At 43.4% G+C, this 12,102-nt stretch overlaps 2 protein-coding genes and 1 long non-coding RNA gene across 6 annotated transcripts in view; 1 reads left to right on the top strand and 2 right to left on the bottom strand.

Moving 5' to 3' along the window:
* Positions 1-9,978, top strand: part of CAMK1G (calcium/calmodulin dependent protein kinase IG) — a 36,856-nt gene extending 26,878 nt beyond the window's left edge. For all 3 annotated transcript variants that reach the window (XM_083444470.1, XM_083444469.1, XM_083444471.1), the window contains exons 8-13: positions 23-135; positions 2,078-2,156; positions 4,126-4,213; positions 4,986-5,410; positions 7,653-7,785; positions 9,193-9,978. In XM_083444470.1, the coding sequence (XP_083300596.1) occupies positions 23-135; positions 2,078-2,156; positions 4,126-4,213; positions 4,986-5,410; positions 7,653-7,743 (796 nt within the window). In that variant the 3' untranslated portion in view covers positions 7,744-7,785; positions 9,193-9,978. The remainder of the gene's footprint in view (positions 1-22; positions 136-2,077; positions 2,157-4,125; positions 4,214-4,985; positions 5,411-7,652; positions 7,786-9,192) is intronic.
* The window catches only part of LOC310679408, a 279,663-nt gene that overhangs the window by 120,035 nt on the left and 147,526 nt on the right, over positions 1-12,102 (bottom strand). The gene's annotated exons all lie outside the window — the stretch shown is intronic.
* Positions 10,280-12,102, bottom strand: part of LAMB3 (laminin subunit beta 3) — a 53,031-nt gene continuing 51,208 nt past the window's right edge. For both annotated transcript variants that reach the window (XM_083444249.1, XM_083444248.1), the window contains one exon: positions 10,280-10,621. In XM_083444249.1, coding sequence (XP_083300375.1) covers positions 10,482-10,621 — 140 coding nt within the window. In that variant the 3' untranslated portion in view covers positions 10,280-10,481. The remainder of the gene's footprint in view (positions 10,622-12,102) is intronic.

Here is a 12,102-nt window from a genome sequence, read left to right as displayed (position 1 = left end):
TCCTTTTTCCAATCCCCTTTAGCCTGTGTGGATACCCTCCTTTCTATGAAGAGACAGAGTCCAAACTGTTTGAGAAGATCAGAGAAGGATACTATGAATTTGAGTCTCCATTTTGGGATGATATCTCTGAATCAGGTACATTCCACCCTTAGGAATCTGCTTATGACCGATACTCGTATATTTCATAATATAAACAAAAACTTGTATGCTATAAGGATTCTGTAAATCTCTTGTAGTTATTGTTTGACTTTTATAAACCTTCAGCAGAAGGTCCCAGGGTGGGTTACAGCAATGTAAAATACAGCATTAAAAACAGCTTAAAACAAATCTCTCTCTCTCTCACTCACACACACACACACACACACACACACAGACACTGCTGTCCTGGAATCTAATCCTGTAGGCCCTGGAGTTCTTATCTCTTAGTAAAGTGGGTAAATCTCCATTTCTAAACTCTAACACAGTTTGGTATGCATCAGCTGCTACTATTGTTCTGCTACATTTATTAGGTGAAACTGATCTATTGTCTAAAATTCAGACTGAGAATTCCAAATATTATTGGATAAATGAGATGATCCTTTTTCACTCTCTGACCTGTTTACCAATGGGTTTTCAGTGTTACTGTGGCCAGGAAACATAGAGATACTTAATGAAATACTGGGCAATTTTGCAGAGACATTTCAGTCTCAAAGCTTCATTGACTTCAGCTGGCCAAGAGTTCAGCCTATGATATTCTGGGTTGCCCTCCAGATGTTAAATTCCAACTCATATCAGCCAAAATGGGCAATAGTTGGGGTGGGGATGAGAATTGTAGTTCAACATTTTCCGGGCTCTTGTTCTAGAACAGGGATGGAAGCATCTAGCTCATGGGCAAATTTAGGCTCTCCAGGCTAGCCGGCTTGGCCTGTGCAGCCATTTTTGGACAGCGCCCTCCACTTGTCACTCACTTAGCATCATGCGACAACAGGTGCAGAGCAGATAAAGTCATAGCTGCCAACAAATTATTGGGAGAACACCTGTGCAACAGAGTTTGCATTTGATGCCACCTAAATTTGTTGCTGAATGCAAGCCCCATTGGGAGTCAAGAAGCAGGGCTTGACTTGTAGCCAAACAACGTCAAATACAAGACCTACTGCTGAGGAACAATTGGGAGCACATGGTTTAGGTTGCGCTTCCAATTGTTCCTTTGCAATGGGGTATGCACTTGATGCTTTTTAAATTCAGTACCAAATGAAAGGCCTGTCGTCTTCTGGTGGGCTCCAATCCACCTGACATTAGTATATGATGCCACATGGGAGAAGTGGCCAGTTTTTGATCTGGCACACCAGATCAAATACACTCCTATGCTAATCAAATTCAAAAATAGTAGGCTAGGGAGAAGACTTTAATAAAAATATTTCCTCAGGACACAGCTGGTCACAATTCCAGGATATGGAGTTCAGCAGTTCCTCGGGAGGCCTGCCTATAGAATAGTTCCCCAAGAATATTTGCATTTTGGCTGCTATAACCTGAAATTTAGTGGAAGGACCATAGTTCAGTGTTTCATAAGTCGAATGTCCCACATTCAACCCCTGCCATCTCCAGTTAGAAGGACCTCTGGAAACAGGGCTCAGAAACGGCCTGGAAAGGTTCTGACAACCGAAGCAAACCAGCATTGTACTGTGGTTTGATCGATATAAGCAGCGCTATTTTTCTGGGGGAACTCAAGGGGACGCATACCCCTAAACATTCTGTGAATCTTTCTACTTTTGTCCATTTACTGTATTTATTTTTCCTGATTTGAACTATAAAATGGTGATTTTATTGAGTGAAAATGAGAGTACCTCTAAACATTTTTTTTAAGGAAAAAAGCACTGGATATAAGGGAGCTTCATAGACATTCACAGAAAATATTTTACACGTGTAAGGAATTTGTCAACTAAATTAGCATTCCATCCAACACAGGTCATGTATTTGGTTACAAACCAAGTTAACCATGAAGCATGAGGTGAACCCTGAAACAATGAGCTCTGTGGTGCATTGTTTTGCTTTCCTGCCTTTGTGCTGAACCCTGCCTCTCCTCATTCCTTCCAAACAGCCAAGGATTTCATCTGTCACTTACTGGAGAAGGATCCAAATGAGAGGTTTACCTGTGAGAAAGCCCTCAGGCACCCCTGGTAAGATCAGTGCTGCTAGTAGAATAAAAGCATGCAACTCCATATTGTAGAGGAATCGTAGTGGTCATGGCTCATAAGACAAAATTACCTTCTATGAGATCTCAGTTTGCCGGAACCTGCAGGCAGGAAAATATGAATAGGGAATTGTTTTTCTTTGTTAAGAATGTACAAGCTGTACCTTGGGAATTGTAGTACAGCATGTGCTATAAAGTGAGAACTGGAGAGGATTCTTAAAGGACCACTGACCATTAGGTCCAGTTGTGGCCGACTCTGGGGTTGCGGCACTCATCTCGCTTTATTGGCCGAGGGAGCTGGCATTTGTCCGTAGACAGCTTCCAGGTCATGTGGCCAGCTTGACAAAACCACTTTTGGCCAACTAGAGCAGCACACGGAAACGCCGTTTACTTTCCCGCCGGAGCGGTTCCTATTTATCTACTTGCACTTTGACGTGCTTCCGAACTGCTAGGTTAGCAGGAGCAGGGACCGAGCAACAGGAGCTCACCCCGTCGCTGGGATTCGAACCGCCGACCTTCTGATCAGCAAGTCCTAGGCTCTGTGGTTTAACCCACAGCACCACCCATGTCCAGAGAGGATTCTTACCGCCTTACTAAACTTCAGTTCTGAGGTTTCTGGCAATTAAAATAGTATAAAACTGGTGTTAGCTTCTAGTTTAGATTGTTGAGGTTATGGTGAGCCTTTTCAAGCAAGGGAGCAATTGAGCTGAGTCTCACAGGGGCAGACAGGCTTGTGGTGTGTTCTAAGTTCTCCCCAGGATGACCATTAAAGCAAGTAGACCCTTCAAAAAGCTAAGAATTACTCCATCAGCCCTGTGTACCAAACAATATAAAGAGCAGTTTTGTTTGTTTAAAAACATTTACAAACAGCTTAATATTTCAAAAACCTCTAAACAGTATACAACGTTTAAAATGGCCAATATAATTTACACAAGAATGCAACCTAAAACCAATAAAACAGGAATATAAAAGCATGAAAAAACAAATGAAACAATAATTCAAGGGAATATAATGATCATTTGAGTGGCTTCCTGCTCAAACCAAGTCCTTTGAGAGGGGCATGTTCACACAAAATAAGGTATGTTGGTTGCACCTCCCCGAGTAACCGCTTGCAACTTCCAAAAATATTGTTCAATGTTTGTTTGTCAAAAACTGAAAAAGAATTATATGATTTTATGATTCTATAGTTCAGAAGATCCACAGATTGTACAGTTTCATTGAAGCAGCCCCAGTCATTCTCTGCTCTAGTTCCTATAAGTTAGATCAGGGTAGTCCAGGGCGTGACTCAAGAGTCACTTGTGGCCCTCAGGGCCTTTTTTGGGTGGCCCTCAGCAACATTTGATGCCCCCAGCCCAGCCCTCATGCTGCCTTCCCAAAGGCTGGTAAGGGGGGTCCTGGGCTTTGGGAAGAAGGTGTGAGGGCTCTGACAGGGTCATAGAGTCCTTCTTCCCAAAGCCTAGTTAGTGGTTTTCCAGCTTTGGGGAAAAGGTAGAAGGACTCATGGACCCTGCCTGAGCTTCGCGCCTCCTTCCCAAAGCCCAGCACCTCACTTAGCCAGCTTCAGGAAGGCAGTTCAAGGGCTGGGGTGAGGGCATGTCAAATTTTGGCCTCACTCCCCACCCCCACCCCCTGGTGCAACAAGGCCCATGGGTTCCATGACAAAGTACTATTGTGGCCCATTTGGTATGAACAGGTGGGTCACCTTGAATTAGATCTACCATTTGGCATGGATGTTCACTGTGAGGACAGCCAGGGAGGGGGAGGGGACATCCTCCTCTGACCATGCTCAAACATTGAAGAATTTGATTATATTGTGCTCCATTGCCTTTTCCCTTTTGGGTTTAATTACTACTGATTGAACATACAAAGGCATTAGCTAACTGTTGCAAGAATGCAAAATGCCTCACAAACACCATCTGCCTTTCTGCCTGTTATTCCTCTCCCTCTGTCTGCAGGATTAATGGAAACACAGCTCTCCACCGTGACATATATCCATCTGTCAGTGCACAGATCCAGAAAAATTTTGCTAAGAGCAAGTGGAAGGTAAGTTGCTTGGTGCTGCTATCCAAGCATATTACGATACCCAAGGACATTCAGTTCAGTGTCTAGCAATGAATAAATACCCCAAAGAAAGATTTCCCAGCTAAGACACTCTTCCTGGAACTCCCCTAAGCATTAGTATTGGAATACCAGAAGACTTAATATGGATTTGGCCCTGCCATGTTGTACAATGTCCCCCCTTAATGGCAGAATTGTCATACCAGAGAAATAAAGGACTGACATTCATTTTAGGAGTTTAACTTTCCCCTGTGTTAGGCCTTTATGGCAGCTGCTCTATATACCAATTTTAGATTGGTATCCAAAATGCACTTTTCACTTCTGAGCATGTCTGCATAGGACTGCATTGCCCTTATGCAAAGTGGTTTGTAACCTTTACCTTTTATTTATTTATTCTATTTAACACAGTTGATAAAACATTTAGTCACTACAAACCTTTGAGCACTTTTACAATAAACATGAGAGGCAGACCCCATATCCACACTCTGTTGGCTGGAGCTGATGGCAATTGTAACCCAGACATCTGGAGGGCACTGGGTTGGCAAAGGTGTCGTATTTAAATAAACATGGGATCTCCTGGTTTCCTTGTTACTTCTGCCTGTACTTGAGGGAATGGGGCGGGGAGAGCAGGAACCTGATGTCTGCTTCCAATGTCACTCCAGAAAGAATTCCAAGAGCAGAGTAGCATCTGAACAGACTTAATGTTCAGTAGTCCGGTAGGCACTCGTACAAAACTTGCTATCTTCTTCTTTGCTAGCAAGCCTTCAATGCTGCAGCTGTCGTACACCACATGAAGAAGCTCCATATGAACTGCCACCACCCAGATACCAAAACCAAAAGCACTCTCCCGCTCATAGAAGTGCAAAATGCATCAAGACCCAATACTCCATCAGTCGCCAGCCACGAAGAACCAAATCGAGAGGCCAAGATGCTGGTGCCTGTGCTATCATGCCAGAACACTTTGGAGCTTTCTAATCAGCAAAGCAAGATGGCAGACAGCAAGTGTGTGGATCACCCGCCTACCACACCCCTCCCTGTCACTTCCAGCACAGCCACAGAAGACCACCAGAGCTCTCCAAACGGACCTTCATTTAGCTGCAACACAGCATGTGGAACACATGAGAAAGTGAAGACGGCTTTTTGCTCAGAGTCGGTGCTCCTCAAAAGAGGTGCCAAACCCCAGTAAGTGTCCATTCCACCACATGGAATTGTTGAACAGGAGGCCCTAATTGTCAGTGAGGGCACAATCTTATGCTTCCTGGGAGGGCATGTCAGGGGTCATGGAATAGATCAGGTCTAACTTACTCAGTGTTGGAGACCTCAGACACAGGAGAAGGAGATCTCATGGTAGATCCTCCCCTTTTCACTACTGGCTCCTCCAAACACCAGAGCTCCAATCTCAGCATGGCCACAAAGGACATGCCAGGAAGGGGCTTGGACCCAAAGGCTCCTGAACTGCTTTAGTTCTCTGATGCATCTTCTGTCTGGGGAATAATTTAGTTATGCTCCTGAATGTGACTACATCTCTCCCTCCACTTCCTGCCCTCCATTGTTTCCAGTGGGAGGGGAAATGTTAAGCTGAAAAAAAGGGGGGGTATGGGAATGTAGAGCTTTCCTCCATTCTTATATCTACTGTGGGCAAGCTGTTTGAGAGAGATGCTTCTTTTATTCATTTTTCAAAGGCTTAGCTCTTGCACTACAAGGCCACCCAATGCAACGCACAATGCAAATATAAAAATGAACACTATATTAAAGCCAACTGTACAAAAAGAAGCGTCATAGAAAGACCATTGCAGCAGTTTCCCCCCTATTCTATCTAATGGCCAGCTTTGCTGGTGGCAACATTTGCCTAATCCATGTGAACCTTGGAGAGACTTTTTGAGAACTTTAATAAAGTCCAAAGCCTGTACATTGTGGGTAATTCTGCCCAGTAGGGTTTTAAGGGGGTGGGGTCAGGTTTTGAACATCCAGTGTGCATTCAGTATGCATTATACCTCTGTGCTAAATGTGCTCAACCATTTGGGCCTTCCCTGATACATTGTGTGAACCTTTCCATTATGCTGTAGATGGGTTGTGATTGCCAAACCAGTTCAGGACAGCTGGATACAGTAGGGGAGAGACTTGCTTTGTCCATTTGCATTTTTGCTACCAGGTCCCAATTGAGATGCTGGCATGTGCTCCCACAGAGCAACAATTGTACCTCTAACCATTTTTGCTTTATCTTCTTTGGCTTATCTTGAGATTTATTGCAAACTCACAGATTCTGATTCAAAGGAAAATATGAAAAGGCAATTTCCCTTGCCTTGAAAATTTCCTGAGGGTGTAATATCAGGCTTGAAGTAATTTGCTTTCACACACAGAACCCCACAAAAATATTCGCTTTTGTTAGGAAACCATGCTGGAAATGATTCCCTTTGCTATTCGTTGACAAAACCTGAATGCACTGATGGCTTTAAAAAGTAGAGTGCTGCGATTTGGTGTCATCAAATCATGAAAACCCATCAGATTCACAGTAACTCCTAAAAGTATGACAGCTTTAAGAAGCTTAAATTAGTTTGTTCTCAGGTTACTCTATAAGGTGGATATAAAGCCTATAATGACAGGAATGTTCACATTAAATTTATCCATATTTTATCCCAGATTAACAACACTCCCACACAGAACAAGCAGTGCATGAGATGTTCAAATGTACTTTTATGGTCTTGCATGCAAACCCAGCCTTATAAGTACTTCATTTTTCAAAATAGGCTTTTTTTAATGCACTTACTTTTGAAATGTTAAGGCAAAGGTTTTTATCCAACTAACTTTTCCTTGAAGTAGACCCACTGAAATGAGTTGACCTAAATTAGCCTTGTCTATTAATTTCAGTAGGTCTACTCCAAGTATGATTAACATTGGATACAATCCAAAAATATCCAAATCTAGCAAGGGAAGTTAATTAGCAGAGGTAGGCTTCTGCACCTGTGACTTATGTGTATGCAGTGAAGCATATGGGTGTGTGACTTCATCTGAACTGCAGCACTCATCAAAACTCCCTTGTACAGGCTGGATACATCTGTAATTTGGATGTCAGTGTGCTATTACAGTCTACGGGGCCTCAGTTTTGTATGAAATGTGTCTGATAGGATTCCCAAATTGTTGCAAGTTAAGCAGTAGACTATTTCCCCAACTGACTGTCAGCTTGATTCTTAACCATTTAATTTGCTGTAAGGATTTTATGTTGATGTGAGTTTCAAAATCATGCAGGGGGGAAAGCGGTAGTTTATTTCTTGCACACTATTGGTGAATAGATCCTTGATCCATAAAGCTGCTGACCTATAGATGAGCTGATTCATATGTAAGTATTTTTAAGCAATGCTGCCGCTGTCTTCCTCACATATAATTCACTCCTGTTTTGTTTTCAATGTTCTCTTCCAAATCTCAGTCATTTCAACTCAGAAGTCCTTGTTCCAGTGAAAGCCAGTAACCACTCCTATTTTGGCACTGGGCAAACTGGAGTTTGTTTGGTGATGTGATTGGAAAATCAGCCATTTGAGTCTTTCTCATACATTTACCAGGTAAGTGTGTCTAGATCCAGACATATTGCAGGGCCCTTGATGATGAAACCTTGATGATCCAGTTCCAGTTCCATTCTCTCCTGTCCTTGCTTAATGCTTAGGTGAAAAGTGTCTTTGTTTAGCTAGAAAAGTTGGCTTAAATGAGCATGTATACCAAAGCACTGGAGAGGGGAATGCAGGTGCCCCCCCCCAGTTGTGGCCCACTCTATTCTTTCATGCCTAATTTGATTACATTGGACAGCCTTTGGAGGGCAGGAGAGTGCACTGCACTAGAAAATGCACTAGAAAGTTCTTTGGGCACATACTATAAACTCTTTGGTTTAATTTGCATTATAGTCCACTGGAGCCCTAGGGTGCTTGTTGTAGTATTTATTTGGTTTACAAATATACAAGTAGGGAGTAAATGAAAGGAAACAGCATGCACCTCCTCGGCAAGCCATCAGGTCCACTATCCCACATCAGATCCCCAGAAAAAAGGTTCTGCTCCCTTGCTCTCTACCAGCTCCAAATTGCTAGCATGTGCACACACACACAGTTGCTTCTCATTCTCCTTAGCTGGAGGGTGTAAACTTCCACTATGCTGATGTGTCTCATAAGAAATTGTCAGGTACCAAGAGACCCTATGGTTAGAGATTTCTAGGATATGAATAGTCAGCCAGTCGCCGTAACACCATATATGTCCCTTGAATGAAAATATTTATCAGAGTGGAATTGGGGATAAGTCTTTAAGTCAAGCTGCCCTATGAGAGTCTGTCCAACTCATAGCTAGGTGTGTGTAAACCCATTGGTGTCAAAAAGCTTTAAGCAGGGAACCTCAGACCCAGGGCCTGAGTATGGCCTTCTAGGCCTTTCTAATTCACCATTGACTCATGGTGGTCAATGCCTCCTGAGTGCTTTTTCCTGACTGGAATGTGTCCTTGAAGTGTGATGATACCTGCGGGTTGCCTGGATGGTGGTTAGAGAGATGGGTGTAGAGAAACTTCTGACTTCTAATGAATGAAGGTACCTGCCCCATGCACTGCTTGCATGAAGCTCCCAGAGGTTCCCCATGAGGAAATGTGCCCTTTGGGATCAAAAAGATCCCCACACCTTAAAGCATGCTTAACTCTATATTGGATTATGGCCAGTGTGCCACCTTCTGAGAGATCCCTAATGTTTAATAAGTATATAATCTCTGCCAAGTGGAAAAGCAGTTTGAGATCCAGCAGCGGTTTTGGTTCTTGGGGACAACACTGTTTTATCACTGGTATTACTGTGTAGCTTTTCCTGAACCACTATCCTCCATTTCAGCACCCTTTTCCAGTGGGCAGAGCTTTTAAAAACACCAACCGCAAGATACACAACTGTAGCACTTCTGAATTTTGGGGAACTATGTTACACATGAATAATGAACTTCATCTCTTTCAGAAGGGCTGTTGGATTCATCTCTTCAAAGCCACAAAATCAAACATCAATTGTGCAAGAAGAGAGAAGAGGAGCCTGGTCTGAGCTCTGCCAGGCCGAAGTGAGTTCTCAGTTGCCTGTGGCCGTTCATTTAAGTGCTACACATTCATAGACCTGAGCAGTGTTTTTTCAGGGGGTACTCTAGTACTGGCACCTCTTATTTGTTGTTAAAAAATATGGCACCTACTGTAACAACTTCATGGTGAGTACTGGCACCTATTTTTCTAGTGGGGGAGAAAGCACTGGGCCTGAGGATTTCTGCGATGCAATTGACTTGAAATGTTAGAGGGGTCATTAATACCAACAAGAAAACATTTATATGAAAGGAAGGCAGGTTTTTGCTAGCCATTTCAGTGTACTTATCTACATCCTTGCAAACAGCTATCTTTTTTGCTGGGGCGGGAAGTAGGGAGCATGTTTGCTTTGTATCTATAGCCTGTAGCTGTCCAGTGGAATAACAGAACACTTGCCAGGAGTTCTTCTTTTGTGCTGAGCCCATGTGGAAAAGGTGATCAAGTCTGAATGCATTCTATGCTGGCTTGCTTGTGTAGCTTTCATTACAGCTGTGGTAGCCAACGAGATGTCCTCCAGCTGTAGGTGGGCAAAAACTTCCATATTCCTTGTACATCTTCCAATGGATGCAGAGGGGACATACATAGCATTCCTATTCTCTTGATGAAGCCAAGTTCTGCTTCCAAGACAGTGATTCTACAATATGTACCATGCTTAATAAAGCTGACTGGTTTTTAAGTGCTTGTTGGTTATTGATGGCAAAGGAAGCGGTCTGTTAACTCATTCTGGAGGGCGCTCACCTGAACTCCAAGGGCAGATTTTCTTCCTGCCGTCTGCAGAGTGTTATGCTGTCAATAAAGCAGGTGGTGGCTAATAAGACAAGATGTCCTTGTAATATAAAGTCCAAGATACAGCAGTGTCATTATTATTGCTGCTCACAATCACTATTCATGACTGTGTTTCTTCCCTAATCCAAACCCATCTTCAGTCCCCCTTGTTTCTGTAGTGAAAAAGTTGCAAAATAAGCACACACTCTACATAAAAAGGAACCATCTGCAAGTTTTAATTCAAAACAGTAATTCTAAAGTATAAAAAAAGACCTTGAAAGGCAAATAAATTAACCCACTGACTTCTTTAAAAGCTAGGGCTCTTTTGGTTCACAGCTAGCTTCTCCTCCTGATAAAGTTGTTTTATTTGTAAAGAGGGGGAAAGGCATCTGAAAGGAGACAGGAAGGGCTTTGCTAGTCCGTGCATGTGGCGTAATATTCAACTCGACGACTGATATGATCGCGAATGGCTTCCACCTTTCTTTCCAGGCCTGCCAGCTTGGCTGATTCAAGGAGAAATGCACTGTTGCTATCTTGAAGCTCTGTTTCTATAGCTGTGGGTTGAAAAAGAAATCAGGTACATGCACAGAAAAGAAAGGTTTTTGTTTCATCTCCAGTTCTTTAACATTATATATGTGTGTGTAGGCTGTTGCTCAGCAGCAGCCATGGGTTTCTCATTCATCTGATCAGAGTGAAACTAAGCTGTTATATAATATGCCCCCTGTTGCAGAGTGTGTGTTAATCTCTCAAGGTCACACTTTATCTCTGGAGATCACTGGCTGATTCCTTGCCTCCTACCCTCCCCCTTGCTTGCATTACCAAGCATGCACAGCTCTTTGTGCACAAATTCAGCATTACTTTTAAACTTCCTAATGCACATAATAAGCTTCAGTCCCAAGAGGAGGAAAGGAATATGCATGCAGAAAGCAGAAGACAGGTTCCAAGGATGGAAAAAGGACCTTGAGCACAACAAATCAATTAAGTGCTGCCACAGTTTGATGCAAGCATTCCTGCAAGTTCTGGATAGTAGTACGTCTATTTTAGTAGACAAATTCAGCAGCTGACTTTTGCTTGAGTCTACACCCTTGAGCCTTGCAGACCACATTTTCTGCCTACCCTTAACCCCCCCCCCCACTGAGCCTGCCTAAAACAGTGGCAGGATCTGAACCACAATTTTTTAAAAAATTTGCTGCTCTATCACATAGCATCCTGAATCAGTTCCTTCCGATTAGGGGCAAACAAGTTTTGGCATTGACGTCAGCAGACACTGGTAAAATATGCTCTTCGTGTTCTGCATAGGAAATTGCCTGCTGCTCTATTTAGTAATATCAACACTCCTTGCTGCATTTAGCAAACTCTGAGCAGGAGTAACTGCCTGGCAGCAGCCAGCTGCCAAGTCTCTGGCACAGAGAGGCACCTTCAATGAAAGCCATTCATTAGAGGCACAGCTTTATCAATGGAAGCAACGCCGACTCCCCTTTCCAGCAACATCCCTGGCTCTGAGCCAGCCAGTTACTCATGCTCCACCTGCTACAGGGCCAAGGCATTTAGTCTACACACTGGCTGCTTCCCAAAGCGTGTCGAGCAAAGTCATTAGGTTTGAAAGCTTCAAACTGAAGTGTTCAAATGAAGCATCGAAAAAATCTGGCACTTGGCTTGGCAACCAGTTGTTAAGATGCGAGCCTGTGAGTGGCTCTATAGGACACTGTGTTTACATGACACCCCCACCCCACCCTTCAGTGGACATAGCATTAAAAGAAAGAGCGGAGATACACGGGGGTTATTGCAGTCGCCGTTCATTTCACCTTTCCACAAAACCCTGAAACTGGACTGGCAGAGATTTTGCTACTCCAGAAATGCACACAGCCTCCATTTTGGAGAACATGCTCACAAGGCCTTATAGTCTTCAGCAGACTCCCATCACCCCGATTACTGGCCACACCAGCTAGGACTAATGCAAGTTGGATGTCATCAACATCCAAAGGGCCAAAGGTTCCCCATTCCAGATTTGTACCCAAAATGAAACACCTTCAAT

The sequence above is a fragment of the Podarcis tiliguerta genome (assembly GCF_965153285.1).
Source record: "Podarcis tiliguerta genome assembly, chromosome: 6".
Taxonomy (NCBI): Eukaryota; Metazoa; Chordata; class Lepidosauria; order Squamata; family Lacertidae; genus Podarcis; species Podarcis tiliguerta.
This window is presented reverse-complemented; position numbering and strand designations above follow the sequence as displayed.